General features: G+C 40.4%; 1 protein-coding gene across 1 annotated transcript; it reads left to right on the top strand.

The window, feature by feature from the left end:
* Nucleotides 1-2,429: 2,429 nt before the first annotated feature.
* LOC145537634 (heat shock transcription factor, Y-linked-like) lies at nt 2,430-4,313 on the top strand. The gene is made up of 2 exons (XM_081568403.1): nt 2,430-3,076; nt 3,508-4,313. The coding sequence occupies exons 1-2, from the start codon at nt 2,564-2,566 to the stop codon at nt 4,237-4,239; spliced, it is 1,245 nt and encodes a 414-aa protein (XP_081424529.1). The 5' UTR covers nt 2,430-2,563; the 3' UTR covers nt 4,240-4,313.
* The last annotated feature ends 7,926 nt before the right edge of the window (nt 4,314-12,239 follow it).

Genomic DNA, 12,239 nt, shown 5'->3' with positions numbered 1-12,239 from the left:
TTGCTTTAGGTGTAGAGTTAGGTTATTTGTTTGACTTGGTTCTTCTTTCTTGAGGTAAGCCGCTTTTGCTATGAACCTTCGCCTTTGCACTCATTCTACAGCGTCCCATAGGTTTTGGGTTGTTGCGTTTTCATTTTCATTTGTTTCTATGCATATTTTGATATCTTTTTGGATTTCCTCTGCGATTTGTTGCTTATTTAGCAGCGTGGTATTCAGCCTTCATATGTTTGAATTTTAAATAGTGTTTCTCTTGCAGTTGACATCTAGTCTCAGCGTACTGTGGTCAGAAAATATGCTTGGAATGATTTCAAGGTTTGTTGAATCTACCAAGGCCGGACTTATGGCCGAGGATGTGATCTGTCCTGGAGAAGTTTCCATACGTACTTGAGTAAAAGGTGAAACCCATTGTTTTGTGGTGAAATGTTGTATCGATATCAATTATGTCTAACTGGTCCATAGTATCATTTAAAGTTTGTATTTCCTTGTTAATTTTCTGTTTACTTGATCTATCCATAGGTGTGAGTGGGGTAGTAAAGTCTTCCACTATGACTGTGTTATCGTTAATTTCCCTTTCATGCTTGTTAGCCTTTGCGTTACATATTGTGGTTCTCCTATGTTGGGTGCGTATGTGTTTATAATCGTTATATCTTCTTCTTGGATTGATGTTTTGATCATTATGTAGTGAACCTCTTTGTGTCTTTTCACAGGCTTTATTTTAAAGTCTATTTTGTCTGATATGTGTATTGCTACTCCTGCTTTCTTCTGGTCTCGACTTGCTTGGAATACCTTTTTTCCAGCCCTTCACTTTCAGTCTCTATGTGCCCCTTGTTTGGAGGTGGGTCTGTTGTAGACAACATAAACAGTGGTCTTGTTTGTGTATCCTTTCAGCTAGTCTTTGCCTTTTGGTTGGGGCACTCGACCCATTTACATTTAAGGTAACTGTTGATAAGTATGATCCTGTTGCCATTTGATTTGCTGTTTTGAGTTTGATTTTATACAACCTTTCTGTGTTTCCTGCCTAGAGAAGATCCTTTAGCATTTGTTGAAGAGTGAAAAGAAGAGTTGGGAATAGATGTCTCTACAGTATCTTCATTAGTCCGAGGTAATAAGAAGAAGCATGTTAAAGCAAGGGGTAATGTGGATGATCAAAACTCTGACTTTCATCCTGAAACTTGAGGACAGAGTGTATTTTCAGCCTGCACAAGTTTAAATGTGCCATTCATACGAAAGCCTTCTACTATCCAGATAGCTGCTGAAACAAGTGCCCCAACTTGAAATGATTTCTCTTCTCCATCGTAAATATCAGTTAGACCACAGGAGCATACTGTGATACATCAATCTGCAGCTGCTTTAGGTGTTGTTGTTGTTGTTTTAATTGAAGAGAAATTGCTTTACAGAATTTTGCTGTATTCTGTCAGAATTCAAAATAAATCAATCATCGAGGCACATATATCCCTTCCCTCTGGGAGTACCCTCCCATCTCCCTCCCCATCCCACAATCTAGCTTGAGCATTTGTCATGGGATTTCACATAGCAGCTGCACTAAATCAAATGGCTCTAGTGAAAATTTTGCAGCTATGTCTACTTCTGTTTCTCCGTACCGCAACTTGTGTCCATTACAGAACAGTTAGTTTGGACCGAGGGTGGAGCCTTCTACCTTTCCAGGTTGGTATGGTAACATGTCAGCCCATGACCGTCCTTTTCCTAAACTACAACAGTCAGGCAATTTAGTTTTCCCAGTGCCAAAGATCCCTGATACATCTGCTGCTTCTCTTTCAAGATGCACTCATCAACCATCTTCATTATTTGAAAACTGTCCTAATACAACTGATGTACCAAATGGGTGTTGGATTATGGAGGATACCAAAGTGTAAAATTAATGTTGGGAGATGTCAACAAATTCCTACAATTCTCTTATTTGAAGAAAAAAGTTACATATTCATCTTCATAGGGCCAATTTCTATTTTGGAATAATTAAGAGTAAAATGAGTCTTTCTTTCCGTGCCTGACTATTTTACTCTGCATAATATAAACACTTCTGTGCAAGGTCATAAAATAAACACTACACTTGCTTTCACTGAAACCCACAGTCAGTTGATTGACTTCATTGCATAGAAGTGAGCAGACCCATGTTTGGTTTGGTAACAGTCCTGAATGTTAAGAATATGTGTATAGAAGGGTGATCAATCACTTTTATTTCAGGAACCAAGTAGACTTATTGATGTGATTTTTCTGTGTAAAAATTCTTTAGCAATGACATTTTGCAGGTTTCATGTTTTTGGTTACTGTTTATGCAAGCAGCCTTTATTTTAAGTTGATGTAGAAGTAAACACTGGTTGAACATTGCCCTTCAATTGCTAGAAGACCAGTGACTTTATGATGTCAGCGCTACTCTTCAATTGCTAGGAGACCAGTGACTTTGTGATGTCACAGCTTTTTGACTTTGAGAACCATGCTGATGGTCTTGAGAGTTTATCTCTGTACGCCAGCCAAGCAGCATTTGAAGTTGGAGTGTGTAAAGTCAGACAAATGAGAAAAGTATCTGAAGAAAGATCTCTCTGAGATGGCACACATTCCTTCAGAAATTCAAGATGTGCCTCGTAAAGATGTATCAAGTGGTTCCAAAACCTCCATTGGATCGTCTTCGTGTGATTACACACTTACTGGGGACTCAGTTTTGAGATCTATGATTGAAGAATATGCTTTCCAGGCTTTGTCTAAGGAAGCTGGGATAAAAAGGCCACACTACACATTTTCTGTCTCTGAAAGAAATGAGTTGAATGATTTTCTTTCCCTCACATTTCCACAAAAACTCTGGACTATAGTTGAAAGTGATCAGTTTGAATCTATTTGGTGGGATGAGAGTGGCACTTCTATAGTGATCAACGAAGAACTCTTCAAGAAAGAAGTCTTGGAAAGAAAGGCCCCTTTCAGAATATTTGAAACTGATAGTATGAAAAGTTTAGTTAGCCAGCTTAAACTTTATGGGTTTAGTAAAAAGCGACAAACTTTTCAAAGATCTGCTTCACTCCCTGACTTTCTGGAAGAAGAAAACAATGTCTCTGTTTTGAGCAAGGTAATCCAAAATTTCCACTTACTGTCAATATGTAAGATTAAATCATGTGACTTAGAAAGCATGTTCACATATGTAGCAAAAACCGAATTTAAAATTGAGATAGCAAACTGTTGAACACGTTTTATTTTTTGAAGTTGAGAACAGCTGGAGGTTAAAATATTTGATACTTAATACACTCTCCTAGCAACTTGAAATCAGATACATGTCCTCAAGCTACTTTAAGTGGTATTTACTGTATATATACAACATATTTTTTAGTTGAGGAGCATACTTATTTTTAACATGTAAGGTGTTAAAACTACTAATGGAGGTGTTGTCTTTGATTCTATTTAATTGGCATCATTACAAGAATACACTTTTATAGTTTAACTTTGCTTGTCAGTTTTACCTTAGTTTATAAAAAACTAAATAATTGTATCCTTTGATTTTAGTTACAGATCTACCATAATCCAAATTTCAAAAGAGACTATCCCCAACTTTCAGGAAGAATGAAAAGAAGAGTTGGGATTAGCAATGTGTTTCCGAAATCTTCACTAGTTCCAGATTACGAGAAGAAGCATGTTAAAGCAAGGGTCAACACAGATGATCGTAACTCTGGTTTTCATGCTCAAACTAGTGGAGAGAGTCCATTTTCAGCTTCCACCAGTTTAAGTGTGCCTTTCCCACAAAAGACTTATACCAGCCAGATAGTCCCTAAAACAAGCGCCCTACTTCCGCGTGACTTTCCTTCCCCATCAATATCAGTTAGACAAAGAGAACAGAACGTGGTAGATCAACCTGCTGTTTTAAACCAGTTGAGCATTTTTAATTGGCACTTCCATAGCACCTACACTCAAGCAAATGGCCACGTTGAGGACTTTGCTACTACCGCTACATCTACTCCTCAGAACCACATCGTATCTCCATTATGGAGCAGTTCTTTTGGACTGATGGTGGAGCCTTCTACATTTCCAGACAGGTATAGCGATATGTCAGCCCATGACAGTCCTCTTCCTAACCAGCAACAGAGAGGCAACTCAAGGTCCCCAGTGCCAACGATCGCTTATACACCCACCTCCTCTCTTTCAAGTCAATTCATCAACGATATTCCTTATGTGAAAACCATGCTAATTAAAACTGACCTATCAAATAAGTATCAGCTTATGGAACCTAATGAAGATTAAAATTTACGTTGGGAGATGTCAACAAATACCCACAATTCTTGTATTTGAACAATAAAGTTACACGTTCCTCTGCACAGTTTTGTTTTCTATTTTGAAACAATGAAGAGTAAATTAAGGCTTTATTTCAATGTCTGGCTATTTCTCTGCACTCTTTTATAAACTCTTCAGTTCAAGAAAACATCCGTTAGGCATCCTAGGTAAATGGCACCTAGCCTATTGTTTCTAAGCAAGAAAATGAGAACAAAGGGAAAAGAGGTAATGGATGTAAAGTGATTTGGGAAATCATCCCTGCTGAAATGAATGGGTGTCTAAATGAGGATGGTACGGGTGAAGGAACACATACAAATAAAATCAAAACAAGTGCACCTACACAGTACGAACCTTAGTGCGTTCACAGTTACATGATATTCTATTACGTATCGGTAGAGTCTTAAGATAGAGAAGGAAATGGTGCCCCGCTCCAGTATTCTTGCCTGGAGAATTCCGTGGAAAGGGGCTCCTGGTGGGCTGCTGTCCATAGGGTCACACAGAGTTGCACACAACTGAAGTGACTTAGCAGCAGCAGAGTCTTAAGACATTAGACAGGAGATTGTCTTCATTCTAGAAATTCATTTCATACTTGAAAATATAAATATTGTAGCATGTCCAAAATTAGGAGAACCGTTATACCATCACTGTGATACCAACGATTACAGGACATAATCAGTGACTGGACCATGGCCAGCACAAGATAGGTATTTTACAAGTGGTACTGTATAGGGTCATTTTAGCTCTGCTCTCCTTAAGGCGTACCTTTATTTCCTGCCACCATGATTCCACCCTATATTTCCTAATGCATATTTAGATTTTGCTTATCTGTTCCCTCAGAGACAAAATAAATTCCTCTGGTGATTGCAGCACCTCAGGATGGTTAACAAGTTCTTTGAAGACATGATATTTGTTTTCCGTAGTAGTTTCAGTACCATTCTCTTACACCGTCCTTCTGGAGCTACAATCACACACACTGCTTTCAGATGTGCTAAGCCCCTTCTCACAACTTTGCCTCAACTCTTTCTTGGGGTTGGAAGGAACCTCTGTTCGCCCTCCTACCAAGGTGAGCACGGATATCAGGTCTTCAATGTGTTTTGGGTCTACCCTCTTTTCTTTGTGTATCTTTCACATCAGCTAAAACGTGTACTTACTGAATTATCAACAAGGAAATGTAATCACGAATCGAATGCTATATACATTACTCAACAACATCCTATAACCTGCACTATTATCATAATTGACCTTTCCTACTTACTGAGAATCTTTTCCCGGTTGATAAATATATATCTTATATGTCCATGAATGTCAAATGTGGGAATTCAAATTATAAAATGATTGCTGCTCTCATGAAGTTTACAGTCTATAAGAACCCATACTAGTCATGTTGTTTCAGGCCCCAGTTCCCTAAAATTCAGTAGTAGTTATAGAGATATTTATGAAAAAAACAAACAAACAAAAAAGAATCATTCATTTTAATTCTCTAGAAAAGTCATGGAGTAAGGAGGGATCAAAATCAATGGCTGATCCTTCACATAGTTCACAATGAAAGAAGATGAGCAGAGTGTCTGCCAGTTGGGCCCCCCAGACTGTCATGAACACTACCTAGAAATCTTGGCAATCTCCACTTTGTGGCCATTTCTTTAGACAGTGGTGGCAATATCAAGTCATGGCCCTGTTTTGGTATGGTAACCCACATAGGACAACACCAAGTTAAGTTCACCGTTCTCATGTTTGGGGCTAATGCAGAGTGAAAGCTGTGGGCTATTTGTGTAGATAAGGGAGGTGTCCAAACAGCACACGCTTTTTCTTTCACTGAAAACTTTCATTAAATTTGGCTGAGAACACTATACTTTAGAGAGGTAAGCATTTTGCAGCAATTGTAAGAGTTATTGAAATCGGTGTCCTTAGTTATCCTTTCAAGCGCAAAGTCCAATGGTCTGGTTTTCGATTTCAGGCATCTTACTATGGAGCCAAATTTGCATGCTTTGAGAAATAGCACCTTAAAAGCAATCACATCTTCTATTTCATTGCCGTGTACTGATTATTCCTGCTCACTCCCTTTGATCTTCTTTTCCTGTTCTGCTTTGAGGGGCAGGTCCTTCTCAAAAAGAATAGGATTAATTCCCTTAGTGCTCTGTGGTAACTTGGAAAAGGCATGGATAAGGACATGCAATATATTATGTGGGAAAGCTACTGTTTTTGTTCCCTCCTGAAAACATAGTATTAAATTGTACCTCAATTGTCCTACCACGGGAAGCCTGGTTACATGATGCATTACCTTGGTCATCAATTCCCATATGGCTTTAACATATCAGTACCTTTAATTCTCAAAAGCTTATAGAGAAAGTATCTCAATACAGTAGGGAAATATTATACATGAGTTCAGTGTTCTTTCCCGTACTTATTTCTTTTATAATTTGTGCCTAAAATAGTAAAAGTGAGAACAAAAATTCAAGTGAGTTAACGCAGTGAGTTAAACACAGAAGATTGAGACAAGAAGTAGAAAAATTGATGGGAGAAGATCAGAGGATGAAATTGGGTGCTTATAATGGAACAAGCAAATGTGTAACTGCAGGGCCTAAATAGCTCAATATGACTTCACTATTGTTACCCTACAAATTATTTTCATTTTAGCAAATCACAGAATAGTCTTACATGCAAAGTACTTTAAGATCCCATGGAATGCACAACAAAGGTATATCTTTTAAAGCATTCTGATTTAAAATGTCGCTAGAGACATATCATTCAAGTAGAAAATGATTTCCAAAATTAAGCCTAGAGACAAGTATCAGAGAAACTTTGGGAAGTTCATAGGTGTCCTCCAGTGAGTCCTTGGGTTTTCTTTTCTTTTTGTAATTGTGTTTAAGCATACAAGATCGTGACTGTGCTTGTGTGTGTGTGCATCAGATTAAGAATGTGTTTGTGAGTGTATGTCTGGGCTCTCTTTTGGACTTTTATGTTAGAAATTTCAGCTGAAGAAATAGTTCATTCAAAAATACAGCCAGGCACAAATTAAACTGCCCATTCAAAACTCTTCTTTCTCCTTTCAAAGTGCAAGACAAACGGATGCGTCAAAGGTTGAAAGCATTTCAATAATAACCAAGCTCCTCCGCCCAAACATAGTTAAAAACTATGGTACTCTCCCAATCAACCCAGCAAAAGATGCGTGGGACCTTAGGTATCTATGATGTCTGGCAATAACAAAACACCCACCCTCTAATACGGCAGTACTCAAGAAGGCCATGTAGAGGCCTGCAGTTTCAACCAGGCCTTCCTGTAATAGGATACGACCTTCCTATAGGAGGCTGCACACTCACCAGTAATGAACACTCTTAGGCATCAAATGAAACTAAGGACGAAACCTGGAATTCTCTTCCCACATGGTGGAAGTCCCCTTCCCCCTTCCCAAGTGGATGTGATAGACAGTTAAAATAAAAGGAAGTTATAACATGGCTGACATTCTTCTTACATAATACCTGAAATGTCCAAGCCCCACCACACTACTAAGCAGCTGACTATACAGGTCTTCTGGTCTCAAATCTGTGTGACAATCATCACATGAGAATTTTATGAATATTTGAGATGCATTGATAGTGCGGATCTGTAAAGCTAAACGTCTTTGAGATCTGACTCAAATAGGAAAACTGTGTACTCCCTGTCTTCAGTTTTATGGGGATTTCACATGCATTCACACACTTCCACAATGCTCAACCTTCATCTGAAGACAAGAGGAATGGTCTATTCACAGAGAAGGCCAGCGGTAAAGTCAAAATGGATCCAGTTTCCTGCCTACATCCCTGCTCAGTAATGTAACCGCTTGTAAGCATTCCTAAGGGCGACTAGGATACACAAGTCAAAGATGCTTCTCCCAGGATTACAGAGTTGGATTGAGAACTGTAAGTTTGTTTACCTCTCATCCCATTCTTAAGATCACAAACCATAACTGTTAACCCATCAGAAGATGGGCAGCTCTAGCACATATTTAGAGACAATGCCTGCTTCTGCCTAAGACCAAGGTTGTAGATCCAAGTGGCATATAGGGTACGGTTTCCATCTCAGGATACCACATGACTCCCCAGGGATTCTCCTTCTCTGAAAGCTCTCAAGAGATGTTGTGAGAAGAATATTTTGAGGGTGGAAAACAAGGAAACCGACAAGAGTTGTGTTCTTTCTAATTGTCCTCAGTCTCACTTTTCATCCCATGTATAATGACAAAGTCTCCCAAGCACTGCCAATACCAATTTGTTGATGTTCTTCAGCCACTCAGTCTTGTCTGACTCTTTGTGACTCCATGTACAGCAAGAACCCTGGGTTCCCCTGCCTTTCAAATCACCAGTTTACTCAAACCCATGACTTTTGAGTCAGTGATGCTTTGCAGCCATCTCACCCTCTGGCATTCCCTTCTCGTCCTTCCCTCAATCTTTCCCAGCATCAGTTTCTTCCCAGTGATTTCACTCTAGGCCCTAGATGGTCAATATATTGGCTCTTCATGGTCAGCGTCAGAACTTCCGTGAATAGTCTGAGTTGAACTCCTTCATGCTTGGCTAGTTTGAACTCCATGCTCGCAACGGAACTCTCACACATCTTCTCCAGACCCACTACTGCAAAGCATCGATATTTTGGCACTCAGTTCCTGGGGTCCTGCTCATTCCGCCATACGTTACTCCTGAAAATCAACTTTGCCCATTCGGATCTTTTTCAGTAATCACTCAGCTTATTAACATGGTGTCTAGACTGGTCGTAGCTTTTCATCCAAGTGGCAAGTGCCTTTTCGTTTCGTGGCTGAAGTCACCCCCCGCAGTGTTATCAGAGGTCAAGAAAGTGAAACCTGTCACTGAGTCAATTGTATCCTATTGCTAGATCTCAAAATGTTTGGACCACATTCCATGGTCTTATTTTTAGTGTTCGTTGGTTTGTGTTTAGATTGAGTTTTAATCCAGCTTTTCCTGTCACCTCATCAGAAGGCTCTTTAGTCCCTAGTGTTTTTCAGCCATTTGCATGTTGTCATCTTATAACTAAGGTTATTCACACTTCTCACAGTAATTCTGTTTCCAGCTTCAAATTCTTTCAGCAAGTTATTGTCCATGGTATACTCTGCACAGAAGTCAAATAAGCTGGGTGACAATATATAGCCTCGATGTATTTCCTTCCCTATTTTGTACCAGTCCGTTGTTCCTTCTCCAGTTCCAACTGTTGTTACTTGACCTGCGTGCACCTTTCCCAGGAAACAGGTATGGTGGTCTTATATTCTTATCTCTTTAAGAATTTTCCACAGTTTGTTGTGACCCACACAGTCTAAGGGCTTCCCCTGTGATTCAGATGGTAAAGCATCTGCCTGCAATGGGGGAGGCCCAAGTTCGATCGCCGGGTCTGGAAGATCCCCTGGAGAAAGAAATGGTAGGCTACAGTCCATGGGGTCGCAAAGAGTCAGACACAAATGAATGACCTCACTTTCACATGCAGTCTAAGCCATTAACAGAGACAATAAAGGAGATGTAAATGACTTTATGAAACACCCTTGTTTTTTCTATGATCCAGACTCCAATTAAGGTTTACCTATTAAGATTAAATGACTAACTACACCTGCCTGCTCGCTCTCTCTCTGTTTCAAGTTGTTGCTGCTACTGCTGCTAAGTCGCTTCAGTCGTGTCCGACCCTGTGCGACGCCAGAGACGGCAGCGTACCGGGCTCCTCCGTCCCTGGGATTCTGCAGGCAAGAACACTGGAGTGGGTTGCCATTTCCTGCTCCAATACATTTAAGTGAAAATCGAAAGTGAAGTCACCCAGTTGTGTCCGACTCTTCACGACCCCATGGACTGAAGCCTACCAGGCTCCTACGCCCATGGGATTTTCCAGGCAAGAGTATTGGAGTGAGATGCCATTGCCTTCTCCATTTTTCAAGCTATCATCTACCAACTGTTACATTCCTGGGCACTTGCCATCTTCTTGTGGGCTCTCCTGGTGGCTCAGTTGGCAAAGCAACTGCCTGCAATCTGGAGACCTGGGTTCACTCCCTGGGTCACGAAGATCTCCTGCAGAAGGAAATGGGAACCCACACCAGTACGCTTGCCTGGAAAGTTAGTATTAAATTATGACCATGCCCATCTCTGACCTTTGACACCCACTTGAAACAGTTAAGTTTCCAGAGCAGAAATAAGGAATCTGTGCTCCGGGAAAATGTCGGGACAATTTGACAAATAGCTAGATATTTTCAGGAACGGACTTTTTGAGCCCAATATCTGTATCATCTTTTATCTGCAAAGGAACTATGTTTCCTCAAACTGATGACAATTCCTCATTAGCAGAAATTTCAGGAAAAATAACTCGGCTTATCTGCATGTTCGAAGTCAATGTTGTACCAGTTATGTGTGTATGCACGAAAGCTCCCATTAAACAGATAAATTCACATCAACTAAAGTTTGTTGCTTTACTGGCATGCATAAATGAATTACAGAGCCTGCCTAGAAAGAAAATCAGAAGTTCTGATTGGGCAGATAATAAGAAGACGTTGAGAGCAACTCTCTTCATGGGGGCATCACAAATAATACTTCTATAAAGGCAACAGTTCCCCGAGCGCATCCAATGAATATTAGCAGAAGACCTTGCTCAACTATATGGGAACAAGACATAACTGGGAAGAATGGAAGGAAGATGGGAGAAGGAGGATGAGAGGAATAGAACCAAACCTGTGTCTTGTGGTGGGAGATGGAGAAGCAGGGGATAGACTGAGGATTCAGGTAAGTCACCTCAGTAAACTTAAATTACTTTTGACTGAAAGGAAGCAAGGTGAAGAAGCTGATGAAATATAGCTTGTCTAGAGTGAGAATCAAACAGAGAATGTGTGGTGTGGTCCTACATGTCCCAAACGGCTATGCAGGTCAACCAGTGTTCATAGGGCCTGGAAGATGAAACGTGGGGTTAGAAAGCCAACCTGGGAGTGAACTGCGTTTGACTACGTAGAGATGGAGTGATGGATCTGGGATGTCAAAGTGCATAGGAAGGAATGCTTTTTGAAAAATCCCAAACTGACAGAGAAGTGGGACCTTAGGGTTCAGTCACACAGAGGAGGTAACACCATTGAATCCTCCCCCTCCCCACCCCCACCCTTTCCCACAAGCTGAGACCTACTATCAGGCAATAGAAAACAACTAGCTAGAACTAACACTCATGCTTCTGCCACCACAGGCTAGAAAACGATCCCAGTAGGGCCATAAATTTTCTGCCTGTGGTTGCAGACTCTTTGTCTATGGCATACAAAAGGGACAATAGATTTCCAATGAATGAAAATATTCAGGCTCTGGCAGCACTAAAAGCAAATAGGAGTTATCCCAGATTAGAGTCTGACCTGTCCCTACTGAAGATCCAAAGTTATTTCTGCCCTCGTTTGGGCACACTTTCTCAAGAGGTGTAGCTGTGCTGTGGCTCGTGTTCAGGACCAGAACACTGACAGCAGGGACTCTAATAACATTCATTATACTGACCATGTTTTGCTACGCTGTGTGGCTGGTTCACTCGTTTTCTCACTTGTAGGCTTTCTCATTATTCTTGATTATTTACTGTTTTAAGATTGTTTACATCACATATTTTTTTTTATTGTTTTAATAAATTTATTTATTTTAGTTGGGGGCTAATTACTTTACAATATTGTAATAGGTTTTGCCATACATTGACATGAATCAGCCATGGGTTTACATGTGTTCCCCTTCCTGGACCGCCCACCCGCCTCCCTCCCCATCCCATGCCTCTGGGTCATCCCATTGCCCTGGCCCTGAGCCCTTGTCTCATGCATCGAACGTGGAATGGTGTTCTGTTTCACATATGATAATATACATGTTTCAATGCTATTCTCCCAGAACATCCCACCCTCGCCTTCTCCCTCAGAGTCCATAAAATTGTTCTATGCATCTGTGTCTCTTATTCTGTCTCGCATATAGGGTTATCGTTACCATCTTTCAAATTCCATATCATTT

Source organism: Giraffa tippelskirchi, chromosome Y (genome assembly GCF_054371585.1).
Source record: "Giraffa tippelskirchi isolate mGirTip1 chromosome Y, T2T-mGirTip1v1.2.pri, whole genome shotgun sequence".
NCBI classification, from domain to species: Eukaryota; Metazoa; Chordata; class Mammalia; order Artiodactyla; family Giraffidae; genus Giraffa; species Giraffa tippelskirchi.
The sequence above is the reverse complement of the archived record's forward strand: the minus strand, read 5'-3'. Positions and strand labels throughout refer to the sequence as shown.